The following is a 16,027-nucleotide window of genomic DNA, read 5'->3' on the forward strand; positions in this document are numbered from 1 at the left end:
GTGCAGGGGGGACAGCTTGTCTCTGCAAAGCTGTGCTTTGCTTCCAGCTCTGCAAGGTCTACAGGCAGAGAGGGCCTGTGGGGCTCTGCAGCCTCTGCTGCCTCTTCCTCAGTTGCAGTTAAATTTAGTATTGCCTGGTCAAAAATGAGATATTTTATATTCTTAAGGAAAAAACTGGGAATGATGAATTCATTACTTAATCAGGCTAATGTAGTAAATTAAGAGATAATTCTGAAGAAATAATGAAAACACCCTAGTGGCATATTAATTATGGCTTTCATGTATTAATAATGGAGGATTATGGATGTGCCCAAGAATAAAAAGATATATTTTCAGGGTCAGTGAATTTATATTTTCAGGCATCTAACAGAAAAGAATAAATTGATCACACTCAGTGCAGGTAATTTGAGTAGTCTTGGACCAGATATGTCAGTTTTTTACTATATGGCAAAATTAAACTTGCTATATTTCAAACTTCATTATCTGCTCAAACCAATATAGGCAAATGCATGCTTTTGATTAAAAATAAGCAACCTCTGATAACAGACAACCATCCCAGTGCTAGAAGTTTACCATTGTAATTGTAATGTCATTTATTAATTTATTACCTTGGATTTTGTTTCTCCTACCTAGAGCTGGCATAAAAAGGTTGCAGTCTGGGGAGTATCCTGAAACATTATGGTATGTATACATGGTAATTGTACGTAAAATAGCAAGAACAAACTCCATGTTATATTAACGGAAATAAAGAATGAATTACTGATTTCCGTTCAGATGATTTCTCTGCCTGGAGTGCAACCTGTCTGCAGTTCAGAATGAGCAGCTGGACATATCTTCCTTATCTACCTGTTGCCCAAACAGGGGAACCATTATAAGACTTGGATAGTTCTTTGATGTAATACTACTAATTTCCTCCTCCCCTTACCCTGATTTCCAAGGTCCCATTTCCCTGAACATAATTGAAACAAGTAACAGGAGGCAAGTTGCAGTTTTAAACATGTTTCCTGTTTAGAAAAACGAAAGTAAAAGCCCAACATTCAATCCATCTGCTTTCCAGGGAAGACTTGGTTATGACTATGTACTGCTGATTTGCAAGCTGTCCACAGGGTTTCCATTTACTTCCTGATGCCTGCTGCCCCATCTGCTGCCTGGCAGCTGCTCATAGCCAGTACCCAGGCAACAAACCAGCACCAAGAGCTGCACTTTTTAGTCCTTTTGCAAAAGCACATCTTTTAAGATTATCTTGGATTCAAGTATCTTTCAAAAAGAGGATTTCACTGGCCCTCATTTAGCAAATGGTAAATGGTATTTCGGGCATCAGCAGAAGCTGCTGCTGACTCTGCAGGGCAGAGGAGCCTCATGACTGCTGCTGTTTTCTGCCAGAGACCAGCAGTGAAAATGCTGGCACACAGCAGGTCAGAGTTTCATCTCTACCTACACCGTAAGTGGAAAACATAGCCCAACCAGTGCAGCTTTGGGGCAGAGCAAGGAACTACAACCAGGACAGCATTTAGATTTAGAGTTTTAAGCAACTGTCTTTTCCCATATTGAAGGTTAAGTGGCAACATATAATAAAGCCATATGTCATCTACCACCTGGGGACAAGTGACTGCGAGATCAAGTCTGTGCATGACTTCCACTGTTGTCCTGTAGAAAGCCTTGCAAAAACCTAAAGCATGGTTGTAATTTGAAGATAACACATGATGCCTCCTCTCCACGTACTTCCCTTTTCACTGGGTGTATTCAATATTTAAAAATATTGTTCTCCAACTTCCTCCAGGTCTTTCTTCTTTTGTAATTGTTATATTTTTCACAGCACCCTACTCTTTCAGTTTATTCGAAACAAATTCTTTCAAATTCTTTGAAAGACCAAATATAAAGAATAACAGTGTAGAACTTAATCCCAAAAGACACAACACACAATTTTCTGTCCTTACCCCTTACTGTCATTTACTATTTAAGCCAACACTGCTGTTGAAAGCAGTCCCATCTTCCCACTGCAGTAGTCATTTTCTTTATACTGCACTTCCTTGCACGCTGGTGCATGGGAACAATCAACAGAAACAGGTAATTAATGCAGGGCAAAGTTTTTTATTCCCCTGGAGCAGTTTCCCTGCTCTGTTTTACACACAGATGTACAATATTTGCACCACACAAGAGAAGTGGAGTGTAGGAAAGGAGAAAGAAACAAGTGGCCTGGAGAGGCTGGAGATGTGTGGAAGGGAGCAGAGGAGTAAAGGGTTGACAATGAAGGTTCATGAAGGATTATGGTGTTCACAAATTATTAGCCTTCATTCTGGCATGCCAAAATCTTGTGCTACCAGTAAGATGGAGGACAAAATCTTTGGGATGACAAAATCCAAAAGGGAAAGTACCACATGCCTATAACCCTGCTGTCAATTAATAATCCTTGTGGAAAAAATATTCTAGACAGACAGACATCTAACAGACTCTCTAGTTCTGCAGCAATGTCCTGCATCAAGAATCATTCGATGAACTAGTGGTTAAATAGCAACTATTACCTTGTAAATGAAAGTAGGGTTAAATACTTTTATCAACATAGATAAAATAGCACTTGTCCTGCCTTTCATCAAAAATAATCAGAGGGCCCTGATGGGATCTCATATGATTTGTGATTTTTAAACTCCAGCACACTTGCTGATAACAAAAATACAAAATTAAAATTGAATTACATTTCAGAACAGATGAAAGAGTACACTACTCAATGCATTATCCTCTGGTCCTTTACTGTATTTCTTAGTTCACCTGCTAATTCCTAAAATCCAGCCATTTACAATCAAACTTCCAATCATTAGTGGGATTTAGCAGGCTTCCACTGTAAAATAGCATTCACATTTCGCGTGAGAGTTGGTATGTATCATGCCGAAGGGCACTAGATACAAAGCCTGTCCATCCACAACTGAACTGTATTTGATTTCCATACCTCTATACAAACTCACCTCCTGTGCTGGGATATTAATACATGAAGTGGGAATTTTTCTGACTAGCTGTATCTTTTTTTTATAATCATGTTCATCAAGACTCACTGTGGTACAGAGGTTTATGTTGGAAACCTAGGATGAGGCTGCGTGACTAATTTTTAAATCTTGTGCTCAGCTTCTCAGGATTGCATCTGAATCCAACTCCTTGGTGGCTTGCTTGTGATGACTGAATTTAAATATATTGTAATGATTCTCTGATCAAGAAACAAGAACTCATTAGAAGCTGAGGGTAGAGCTGAAGTATTAAGAGACTTTTCCTTTTCTACTTTTTATTACCTACTTGGAACAAATATTTTACATAAGAGTAAGCAGCAACTTTAAAACTTATCTCATAAATTAAGATGATAATATCAGATATAATTTCTGTTCACTCAAATTTTGAAAAATTTGTCTTTCCTCCTTACTTTTGCAGGAATATGTAGTGTATGGAACTTATTTATTTGGTACCTTAAAGATTACTTTATGCCAATAAAATACATAGCAATTTGATTTAAAAAAATTCTAAATTTAAATAACTTAGAAACTTGTTTGAAGGCCGCCACTTCCTTAGATGGCTTTTTAGCAGGCATGAGAAAAGTGTTATTTAATTTCACACTCCAGTAGTCCTTTAACAATTTCCTTTCAGGCAGAATATAAAATCTTCTTATTAATTCCTTAATAAAATAAAAAATAAGTTATAGTGGATATGTCTTTTACCTTGGGCCAGTTTGAGGAATTTTTTTCCCCCTCAGATAATACACCAAAGATCAGCACAAATGGCAAGTGATAAACTGGCCTTTGGGAAATACTCAAGAGTCCTCCTCCTCCCTTTTTTTTTCACATCAACTCTCTGGAAATGTCTCTTTGGAACTGCTTGTTTTAGTATCAGTCAGTCAATGTGAGTCCTCCCACCCCTTAATTGGCAATGGCAAAAGTTGCCAAGATCCAATGTTACCCACGTTAATTTCAGCTTCCCTATTACCATGAAGCAATGTCACAAAAATTACACCTTGCTAAGATTAACAATAAACACCAAATTATCAGAAGTTCATATCTCAAGGGCTTATTTGCATTTTCCTACGTGCTTGATGATGAAGACAAAAAAAAATCTATCACACTCTTTTGCAAGATACAGCACCAGGAATTCCCTTAGACATTGTATTTACACTTTATAAATAATCCTCTCCTTCAACATACCAATATCTCTCTTTCCAAATCTTAAACTCTCACTATATGATGGAACCCAGTTTTGATAACTGTGGGCATTCTGTTTGAAAAGAAAACAAATTTATGAATGCTCTTGTAAGACCTTGCTGGTCTTACTGGCAGGTTTGAAGCATTCCAGGAATCTAATGGAGATGCACAGGTCAAATAAAATAATTACCTCTGAAGGCCAATGGTGGTAGTAGTAAAATAGAATAGTAATAGCACCAGCAATAACCAGCAGTTACTAACCAGCAGTTCCTAACTACCAGCAGTTGTGGTAATAATGTTAGCTCTTCCTGAGAGTAACTCTAGACGAGTAAGATAAGCTTCTTTTTCATCACTGCTTTTTTTTTTTTTTTCTCCAAGACACCTAAAATTATATGTGTAGGAATAACTCATCATTGGCATTAAAATCTGTTAGACACACAGAAATAAAGCTGTATTCTGGCTTTTTGAGTCCAGAGTCTTCCTACATCAGGAAACACATATGAGGATGTATCAGAAACACCTCAAGAAGAAAGTTTTTCATGAACAGATCAAGTATCACTTAACAATCATTTGGAGTTTCTCGGTTCCAATGGTTCTATTGGAAAAATTCTCAAAAATCTGACTGATCAGTTGATCAGAAACTATCTTCCAGATGTCAGTCTAGCCTTGTCATGGCTAATCACTACCTATGTGCTTTTTCTGGATCTATCATTTGGTGCAAATAGTTATTTTCCCAATCTGATATTTACATGTGGCTTGACAAAATGTGCAGCACTGTAGCTGGGTGCCAAGAAAGTGGGTGCCAAGCTCTATCTACTGTCCCCTTCCCACTCACTTAGGTAGCGAGAATACTTCCTGACATGAGTGAGCACTGTGGATTATCAACCCAGTTGATCACTAAGAGAAAAATTAGGAAGACATCTTCATTACAGGTGGATCAATAGAAGTCTTCATTTTATAGAAACTTTGTCTCTTCCTGTGGTCCCTGTTTCAGAATACTTCAGTCAACATGAAACTTCAATATAGCAACTCAATTCTTACTGAAGTCATTTGGCATGGGTTATTCAAGTATATATGCACACTAATATAAAATGCATAGACATCACTTTTTAAAAGCTGTCATTTCCCAAAAGGACCCAGTGAGGTAGAATTGCTATTAAAAACAATTAATTTGCAGCCATATTTTAAACACCTAATTTCCCCACTAGCCTGTATGCAACACTACTTCAAACAGCTACACACGGTCTCATTTAGTGAATATATGAGGAAAAGGTCTGCATTATGTTTGCTAAAAGGACTAGGATTTCAATTCCATCTGCTGCTGGGTGTGTTTGATTTGTGTATTAATTATGCCTGTTTGTAGCTGTAAATTTGCTCCAGATTAGTAGGTGATTGGTTCCACGCATGGATTCACTACACTGCATGGCTCCCTTGTACTTTTGTAGCTTTCACATGGTTCCATACTTATGCTTTTTAAATTGCTTTTGATACCTATCTTACCTATCTTTTGATACCTATCTTACCTATCTTAGACAGAGCTTTCAACTCTGTCTTATTCAGACAATTTTTTTCCTCTTAAGAGAAAAGGGGGCATGTCTTTTTGATTTTTCTCTTCCTGGACCCCTTTCACTGGTGTATTGTCAGCTTCGTCCATGGTGCTACTATAAAACACAAGACACAACTTCTTTTCCCAGGCTTACAGGGAAATTCAGTACTTTCACATTTAGCATTTTCTTAATGGATTGACTCCAACTAGGAATGACTTAAATTAGGGTTTAGGAATTACATGAGCACTCAGCAGGGTGTATACATACCCATTAGTGTGCAAACTTTAAATGTCTGTCACGTCAAAATAAAACTCTCCTGCATGTGGAACATTTTCGCTCTTGATCACTGAGTTTTCTTCCTGGTCTTCAAAATGCCCAAAAATTCTGAGCTGTCACCTTCGTAGTTAAGACCTGTGAGATACGCTTGAAAACGTGACACATCTGAAATGAGCTGCATAAAAACCGCCTTTGTGTCTACGAATGTTTGTGTACACTTAGAAAATAAATGTTGAATAGGTCAAGCTGATTTCTCTCATATTTTAGGAAAAGAACCGCTCTGAGCTGAAAAATTGTATGCCAAGTTTCTGCCTGAAGCAAATTTTTACAATCAAATTAAAAACCTTTGAGACTAAGAGTTTATAATGGAAATACTAACACAGCCTTAACCATGGCAGCACTAGCAGGCACTGCAATAATATTGAGAAAGCTCTCCCTGCCCACAATCTAAACTAAATAAAAAAGATGCCATTTTCATATACCCCAGGCTAGCAAATAACAATGATTTAATGTACATGCCCTGTGGTAATATAGTACCACTGCAAACCTCTGAGCCAATTTTTCTTTTTTCTTTTCTTTATTTTTTCTTTTCAAACATATATGCCCCATAGGGAAAGGATTGCAATTTAGCTCTTATTTGTGGATATATCGCTTTCATTTCAACAATTCTTGAAAGCCTTCCTGCTGTCACATGCTACTGTGTGCGAGCACCCAACTGAATAAAGACCCACCAGGCTTTTTCAGGAGTTTATTCACAGGTTTGGCTCTGCTTATTGTAGTATGCACCACATTTAAATTAGATGAGGGCTACTGTAAAGCAATAACATTGTCAATGACTGGAATCTCACTTTCCCCTCTAACAGTCTGAAGCAAATTAATGTATTGGTTGTTCATTAACAAGTAAACAGTTTCTGCTACAATGTCAAGGAAAAAAGAATGTGTTCATTAATATGAACAATCTTCATCTACAAAGATGATTTACACAATGCATGTAATGAGATAGCTTTCCCCTAACTAGTACACTACCAAACTGAAAAGCTGATTCTTAGGACTTTCTTGAAATTACAATATTGTTTGTTTACCAATAAGAAAGACAGTCTCAGTCACCTATGCCACCATTGTAAGCTCTATAATAAGTACTTAAAAAAAGAGAGATTTCTGGAATCACTTGTGGAATTAATAAAATTGGTAACTACAGACTTACACTGCATCAATGATACATATTATTCCTGTGATAACTTGAGCTAAAAATAAGATTAATTTGGTTATAGAAATTCCTTAAACAACAACACTTAAATTATTTCAAACTTGAATTTTTTCAAGAATTTTCTGAAAAAATCAGCAAACACTGGCTAAAAAAGCAAAGCAGTTTGGATACACCAATGTAATCAGCATGCCTAGTGCTTTTCTGTTAACCCTCTGAGTAGAACCATAGTATTCTGGATTTTTTGTACATTAATGCTGTGAAAATTATAACTCACAGAAATACTAATTTATGCGTCATGACTTAATAAATCATGTTCTAAATATATTTGGGCTAGACACCTCATCTCATGAGTGATTAATCCATCCTAGAATTTTAATTAGAGAAGCCAGATTCTAGGACCTATATTGGATGCTTATATTACTGCCCTATATTAGATGCTTAACTCTTAGACAGATACATCTAGATGAGGCAATTTCCAGCTCACTACCTTTTAGCTCACCCTGTGCTATCCAGTACTACATTTTCACATCAAAGTGTGCTTACTGCACATAAGCTCAAAAGAATATCACACTTAGGTTAGAATCCATGTTATCCCCACTTATATTTAATTGAGAGGAATGAAACTGGAAGTGACCCTGTTCCACTTTCCTGCTAATACTAAGATCAGGCTCTCAGGCATCTCCAGAGACCAAACATTAGATGACCTGAGTCACCCTTCGGAAGTCCTCATCTCCATCTTCTTAGTGATAGATGGTGCCTACCACAACTGCCATCCATCTCTGCTAACTAAAACAATTGTTGTCACATTTAGCAGCAATACCAGCCAGTGATTCAAAAGGGAAATGAAGAAAGAAGTCAGAAGGACTGGTCTGTATTACAGTAAAATGACCATGGTGTGCTTTGTGCTCTCCAAGATGATCACATTAGAAATAGTCTAGTATGCTTGATTTCTTTTCTTCATTGTTTTTTCAAACATTTATAGGGCCACATATTCTGTCTTCACTGACTCCCAAGAATTCAGAGGTTAGACTAAAAAAATGGCAGTCACTGCCAAACAAGCCTAAACCATTATAACATTCATGAAACCATAAATATATATACATATATATGGATATACTAAAACATATATCTATGGGTATATGGATATATTTTGAATCATCATTGGAAACTCTTTTGAAACTGTTCAGATATTCAGATATCTTTCCTTGAAACCTAAAATAGGATATTAGCAATTCGAAACCCAGTCTCTCACAAACCTAAAAATAACTTAAAGAAATATTTTTATAGTTATGTTCATAAAACATGAACCAACGATCAGAAACATGAGGCGTTGAGGGTGAGTAGGATTTTCAGGATCTAGGATTATTTTTACATACAGTTTAAGTAATACAATATGGTCTAAGATGAAGGAGCCAAACATCTTATTTTAATGATAACCCTGTATTCCGAAGCAAAGAAAAGGTGATAGGAAAATCCCAGATGGGTTTTTGAATAATATTTCTCATGCATAAATTGAAACATATTTTTTTTTCTCCTGACTTCCCTCTCTAATTAAGAAGAATGAACATTGGCCTTTGCTTTAAGACTGCCAAATTTTCACAATAGTCAAGGAGCATGTGGATTAATGGTCACTTTTTTATTACCACATGTATGTCTTGCATTTACATGGCTGAGCTGTATCTCTTCCAAAGGGAAGGCTGTGATAAAATATGGGAAGGTCAGTGCTGGTCAGACTTGTGCCAGATTCTGACCTACTGTAAATTAGGGTAGGTAAGTGGCAAGGAAGGCTTTATCTTGACTAAGGTTTTGTTCCTACAGAAAAATAATCCTTGTCCCATCCAAGAGTTACAAATGTACAACCATTAAGGTGGCAGTGGTTGTTCCCTATCTACTGAGCATCTTCTGTCCACAATGAGACAAGAGCTGGATGGTTATAGTCAAGGGTCTGACACACAGATACACCTGTTTCCCAAAACCTAAAATCTGAGACTTTTCTTTTGTCCCTTCACTTCCAGCCCCAGTGGAGTTCTCTTACTTGCTTCACTTGCTTTAAAATGTTGTCACTCAGGTTCCAGACAGAGCAACTGAGGCCATACACAGGCTTCTGCAGATGGACATGCATTCAGAGATCAGTTTCCTGATGACTTAGATGACTTTCTAGTAAACTCATAATCTGAAGTTGGTGTCTGATGTAAGCTTCCACCAGCAGCTCCTTCTACAGTGGATAGAGTGAGACCAATAGGTTAGTCAAAACATGAGTCCTGCCTAAAATGTGTGCCCACGTCAGGTGAGATGAATCAAACCTGGAATGCTCATCTCTCTGTATTACTCAGGAAGTCTGGAGAACTAGTTTCTACTAAATATTTAACTTCTAGATTATCAATATTGGGTAGATTATAAAAATTCTATATGAAATACTTGTGTGAAGATCCACAAGGTTAAATTCTTGTGTTTAAAGTCTTCATATCTTTCAATATATAAATTTTCATGTCTTAGGCAATGAAAGGTGCGCTTCGTAGGATGGAGAAACAGAATTCTAATGTTTCTTGAACGACAGTTCAAATGATACTTCCACCTAGAAGTGCAAAAGAGCTTTACACTAGCCCCCACCAGCTCCAGGTATACATTGGCTGCCACAGCTGCTCAAAGGGACAGTTCCATGAACGAACACCGCTCAGAATGGGAATGATACCGTGCACAACTTGCCCTGTTTCTGAAAAATGTATTTATGCTTCCTGGAAAGCTGAGAAAATCTGCATGTCATTTTGGGTAGTACTGATACTTCTGGCTGTATAATAGAAAAGAAAAAGGAAGGAAGAAAGAGATAAAGGGCAAAGGTGGAAGGAGATAGAAAGAGCGAGAAAGACTGAAAGAGATGAAACCACATGTGACTTTTAAAAAACACTGTGAGAAAACTTTAACTTTCGAGAAGAAAACTTCCATTTTATATAAGCAATAAGAGAAACTATAAATTTCACAATGTTTTTTATTTTAGAACAGGATTTTGAAAGTTTCTTCTTTAATTCAAGTGAAATTCTGAGCCATCTTTTTTTTTTTTCAAATTATCACATCTGAAGCAAAAGTCTACACAGTGTAATATTTCTGTGGAAGTCAACTTCATGATAATGGTCAAATAAAAAGCTATAATGTTGTCTTGAGGTTTTAACAAACCAGTAATATATATATATATATATATATATATATATATATATATATATATATATATATATATATATACTCAGTGTAAATGCCCATTTTATTAAATATTACAAATAAAACTGGTGAATCATTTTTAGTTTCTCCATTCTAAAGACAAAACCTTTGCTATTTCAATTTAGGCTTTACATATATATTAAATGACTTGTATTTTCCCCGGGTTTAGAAGTACTCTATCTATTTAAAGGATAATGCTCATCAGTGTTAATCTTTTTAAATGGCTCTGCCAGAATAACCAGGTCATGCTGAGAGGATGCCTGTACATTCCTGAATGTGATGCAAAGGAACCAGGAACCTCTCAACAAGATCATTATATACTATTACATGGCAGAACATGTCCTCAAGCAATTTCCCAAAACTCGACATTATCATTAGCAGCAAACTACATGGAAGCAATCTTTTGTGGCCATAATCATGTCATCTTCTGCAAACCATGAGAATGCCCTAAACTGAATTCCCCATTTAGCCCTGCATCATATCCTCCAATAACAGTCACTCCGTGTAGAGGTATGATGCAGGTTTGGAATGAGCTGCTGCAGAAGATACAATTTGTTTGATTTTATTTTCATTTTTAAGCCTATATTTATAATTCCTAAGCAATAGTACATTTGATATATTTTTGTCCAGAAACAGGCAAGGAACTTCAGGATACTATAAAAGATATGTGCGTATAAAAGCAAAAAAGCCAGAATAAAACCCTAATATGGGTTGTCAAGATTCAAGGTGATCATTTACTCAGAGGGTTAACATGTGCTAAAATTACATACTGCAGTTCCTAGCTCCACTGATGAAAACATTCGCTGCTTCTATCTTTAAATAAAAAAAGCAAAATAGCCTTAACCCTTTGAGGATCTTATTAGCAGCAAGTTGCAATCGAAACAGAACAAGTACTTCAATCAATTAGGAAATTATTCTTACAACAATTCTGTGAGCACCCTTTTGTGTTCCACCATCCCAGCCTTTACGGCTGGATAGATCAGCTGTATTCACTCCACACAGGCCTGAAGTAGTTTCAGGGTCTCAAAGGGTTAAAGCCAAGACTTTTGAGAAAAAGTGTTTTATTAAAAGGGTGAGTTAGGTGAGCGAACAGTCTCGGATGAACTTGGTGAATAGTCTTCCGATTCGGAGTTGAGTTCGGGTGGAGCTTGCTGAGCCTTATAACGTCCCCTCACATCCTGGTTGCGTCTTCGTCGGAAAACCTGCCTCTCCTTATCAAGAGCGGTGGTCTGGCAGGGGCATAAAATAAGAATAAATGAAATTAGGCTGTGTGTGAAATGCAAAGGTAATGAAAACCATGAGGTTTTATGTGGCCTGCAAATACCAGGGATAATAAATGTTCAGACCAAATTAAGCCTGCTCTGTCTCAGTCAGGTCTGAAAGGTTGAGCCCACAACATAGCTAAACACTTTAAAAAGTGCATTTCCCAAACCTTCAGAGGTAGCGTGACATCATCAAGCAGATACAGTGCCATATATATGGATGCCATATGTTCTACTTCTGGATGTTATTAATTTCATCCTTTAAAAGGATCAAATTTCAAGCTAAACACCAAGTGACCTTCCCCCCACCCTTCTCAAAGTATAAATCTGTTTCTACAGGCAAGGCAGAGATGTACACTTGTCTCTGATTTGACCTAATGAAGGCTGATACACACTCACCCGTGTTCAAGTCAGTGCAATCAGCTAACAAAGATGGATTGTGATGAAGTTGTCAGACAAGAGAGAAAAACAAACACCAAAGGGAGCTAGCCTAGCTCCCTGACACATCATGCCGCTCAATGGATGTTCTTAGGGAGAAGGCTGAAGAGCTCTGACGGAAAGACCTGTTTAGCCTGACCACACTGTCTCTTCCTGTTAACCAAGGTCTGCTGAATTCAATACTCTGCCAATTTTATCCACATCTAGCTAAGGTATCCAGGAGTGGGAAAGAGCAATATTTACTTGATAGGCATTATTTTTTGATCATTCTGCATTACTGAGAATGCAATTCTTAATAAGATGGCTGCAACTTCTAGCCAGATTCTTTCTTCTGCTTTTCTTGCACATTTATGGGGTGAAACTTTAACCCAAGTAAGGGTAGCCTTAAGTTTGACTATCAGTTTCAAGCACAGGACTCGGTTTTGTTGTCTTCTTGATTATAGGATCTTAGACTGCAGTCCCTGAAATCACTGTTAAATTGTAAGTTCAACAGGATGGCCTTGATTCAGCAAGAGCACTTTGACACATGGTTAGCTGCTTCTGAAGCAGGGCTGCCCCCTTAAATACCCACCCATGACTGTTTTGGAAAAAGTGAAATGGGAAAAGGCAGGTTACCAGTAAGATGACATACAAAATGCAACCAAGTATCTGATCATGGCACTGGAAGCAAAGATAACTTTGAGAACTTAATAGGTTTCACTCTTAAGGCTTGTAAAATTTGTCCTTATAACAAAAAGATCTATTTAAAGGAATGCAGCCAAAAGGTTATTCTGCTTCAATGGATTTATTGTGTTCTCTTAAGATATGCATGACTGATTTATCTAGAAAATTTACCAGTTACAGTGTGAGCCTCATGGGAGAGCAGAGATGTATTTATAGTCAACATATTTTTGAGACTAAAATGAAAACTAAATCCGTCATACTGGTGCAAAATGGCACTACAAGAATCCATGCTTTCAAATAATGCAACCAGCATTCAATAATGATGTAACAGAGACAGAAAGATGGACGGGAGTACAGAACAATTATAGCAAATGGATTTAGTTAGGCTATATTGCTGAACTAGTATTTTTGTATCTAGAACCTATATAGCACTATTTTAAAAGGGTAAAATGATCCCTTTTTTGATAAGTTCATCCCTATTTTTTAGATAATAATTGCTACAAAATGCAACACTTTTCATCTGTCAATTTTTTTTTTGTTTACCGCTATCTTTTGGTTAAGAGCTCTAATTAGTATTTTCAATGCCTTCTATGCTTCTTAGCCTTGAACCAATTCAGTTTTTGATTATTTTTAATGTGGAAAAGAAGAATACCTATATATTGTGCACACAGTGAATATACTGCTTTCACAATGCAATTTTGTGTGAAAATTGAAAAGAATGGCATATATTACCCCTCTATAAAATACAGATTTCCATTTAAAGGGTATTTTTTATGCTTACAGGAAATAAGTATTTATTTAAAGTTTAAACCACATCACATCATCCTGTGGTAATAGATACTCTCCCCTGAGAAATTTAAACATTTCTTGTTGAATAAATAAAAATGCTTGTATTAAATTCAGAATTTATTTTTAAACCAAACTGCATGAGAATGGAAAATGTATCTGTAAAATCTGAAGGTATTTAAATGTATATAACTTACACATAAGGGAATGTATAAGAAAATTGGATTTTTAGGATATTGCTTTTTATAAAGAACAAAGATAACTAGGTATCAGGACATCTTTCCAAAGATGTCTTTAAAACTAAATCCCAAGATATTTTCTTTCTATGATTGTTGGAAAAGCTTTAGAGGCCCTTCTTTAAATAGATTTATTTAAATACACATAAAAGCACTCCCTCCCTCAATAATAAAAGACATCAAGCAAAAACTCCCTGACAGTCTCACCTAATCTAGCACCTTACGCTGCTGTAGTGTGAAGGGCCAAATATTTATGGCTTCCTAATCCTTCAGAAACTTCCTGAGATATTTTGTGACTTTTCTTCTTTACATTTTTATCCAGTGTTTCCCTTGGATTTGATCTAATCAGTCTTTGTAAAGACATACTTCTAGAGTCCGGGGCATTTTTGTGGTTACTTTCCTGGGCTGAGAGACAACCAGAGCCTTTCTCACCCAAAGAACTTATTGAATGGAAAGTTACAAAGTCACACAGAGTCAAAGAGGTCAGTATTTATCTAGTGAAAACAAAAATACACATGTTTAGTATTTACCATGTCAGAACTACGAACTGGGGCTCTTCTGGCCACAAACAGAGTGCTCAGGCCTTATAGAACTCATAGGAACAGGCTAATTTTGCCCTATGTTCCAATTATATTTGACACTTCCAGTGCGTAATACACTGCTGACAGTATTGTGGTTCTGCAGTATGAAAAGATGTGATTTTTTTTTTTAATTTAATTATGTCGTGGTTACTTTATACCTTGAAAGGATTTCAAAATATGACAGATTCATCCTTTGGAACACAAAGAAGATGGTAATATAGATACATATGATTATTGACTGCATGTGTTTTTTAAGTGCGGTTTTCACCTACTGTACTTTCTTGTGCACAGGGACATATTAAAAAAAACCCCTAGCTTTTTCATTATTAGTGATGTTTTTGCAACAAAATGCAGGTTATATGTGTATTATATACATTGCCTTGGTTCAACAGATGCATTCTTTCACCTGCTGTTCTTGGTGGTTCGCCAGTGCATGAACCAGTCCATTATGGATTTCCAGGGCATTTCTACTTCAAGCTGCTCTTTCAATAAGTATATAGAAGGATCTGAACTGCACTTATGCTTCACAGGGCTGCAAATCCCCGATTTTCATTATCACGTTTGGACATTTTATTTTTCCAGGCCCTAGTTTAGAGACTGAGAACTTTGAGAACTATATCGGAGTAATGGCAACTAAAATGTAAAGACAGCATTCTCATTTAAGATATGCAGCTGCCCTCCTGCAATCCATATGAGAAAATGCAGAGCTTCTTATCCAGCAGAAGATAAGTGGATTGCTTTTAATAAGGTGGTGATGGTGGTGGTGATGGGTCTGAAGTACTTCATTAAGCACTAACATATTTTGCATCAATATTTAATAATCCTGACACCCAGTGCCAAATGGTTACCAAGCCATTTTTGGAAATGCATTTAATTTGTAGTAACAGAGCATTATTTTAAAATCATTGTTTCTGTCATTGGCATATTAAGGTGCAGACAGCATTTTCCAGGATTTTTCCTTAAAGGGTGTCTTCATCCTGTTTTCTACCACTTGAAGTTACAGGACTCCCAGCCATGTACATTTATTTTTTATCTTGGAAAACACTGCACTTTATGCACTTTGTGTATTTATTAACAGATTTTCAAAAACTGCAACTGCTTTCATATATGTGGTGGATTTGCAATGGGAATAACCTTATTTTAGTTATGGGCTGGTATTTTTTGTCAGGTCAGTAATTACTGGATTAAAGTAACTGAATTTTATGCAAGTGAGCAGTGACTGTTATTCTTTTCACTTGTCTTAATTTACTGCTGGCCACCAAATATAGATATATATTAGTTTCATTAATAAAAGAACATTAATGTGCATTTTGCCTCTTAGTCCATACATTATTCATACCAGCCAGGAGACTAAACTTGGGATGCAGCTGTTCATGCATTAATCTAAGAAACCCTTCCCTTTGCTCGCTTTTTGTTTGCAGGAGCATACTTGCAGTTTGTCAGCAATTTTTGTGAAGCTTTGTTTAGCGTGTGGAGTTAGATGAATTTACACATTGAAACACTGGTATTTTTCTTCCAGTACATTCTTTTAAATCCACAGTTTTATACACACATTTAAATTCTCACACCTAGATAAGTTTATCTTATTTCCTTAAAATTCTGGCTAATGACCTTTATGTATTGACAGGTTTCCTCGCTGTAAA

The 16,027-nt window shown here is 36.6% G+C and overlaps 1 protein-coding gene across 2 annotated transcripts in view; it reads right to left on the bottom strand.

Annotated features, from left to right (window-relative positions):
- Positions 1–11,482: 11,482 nt before the first annotated feature.
- Positions 11,483–16,027, bottom strand: part of DCLK1 (doublecortin like kinase 1) — a 220,634-nt gene continuing 216,089 nt past the window's right edge. The window contains exon 16 of one of the 2 annotated variants that reach the window (XM_062514708.1): positions 11,483–11,647. In XM_062514708.1, the coding sequence (XP_062370692.1) occupies positions 11,483–11,647 (165 nt within the window). The remainder of the gene's footprint in view (positions 11,648–16,027) is intronic. The other variant, XM_062514709.1, reaches the window with a different exon arrangement.

Source organism: Cinclus cinclus, chromosome 2, assembly GCF_963662255.1.
Source record: "Cinclus cinclus chromosome 2, bCinCin1.1, whole genome shotgun sequence".
Lineage (NCBI taxonomy): Eukaryota > Metazoa > Chordata > Aves > Passeriformes > Cinclidae > Cinclus > Cinclus cinclus.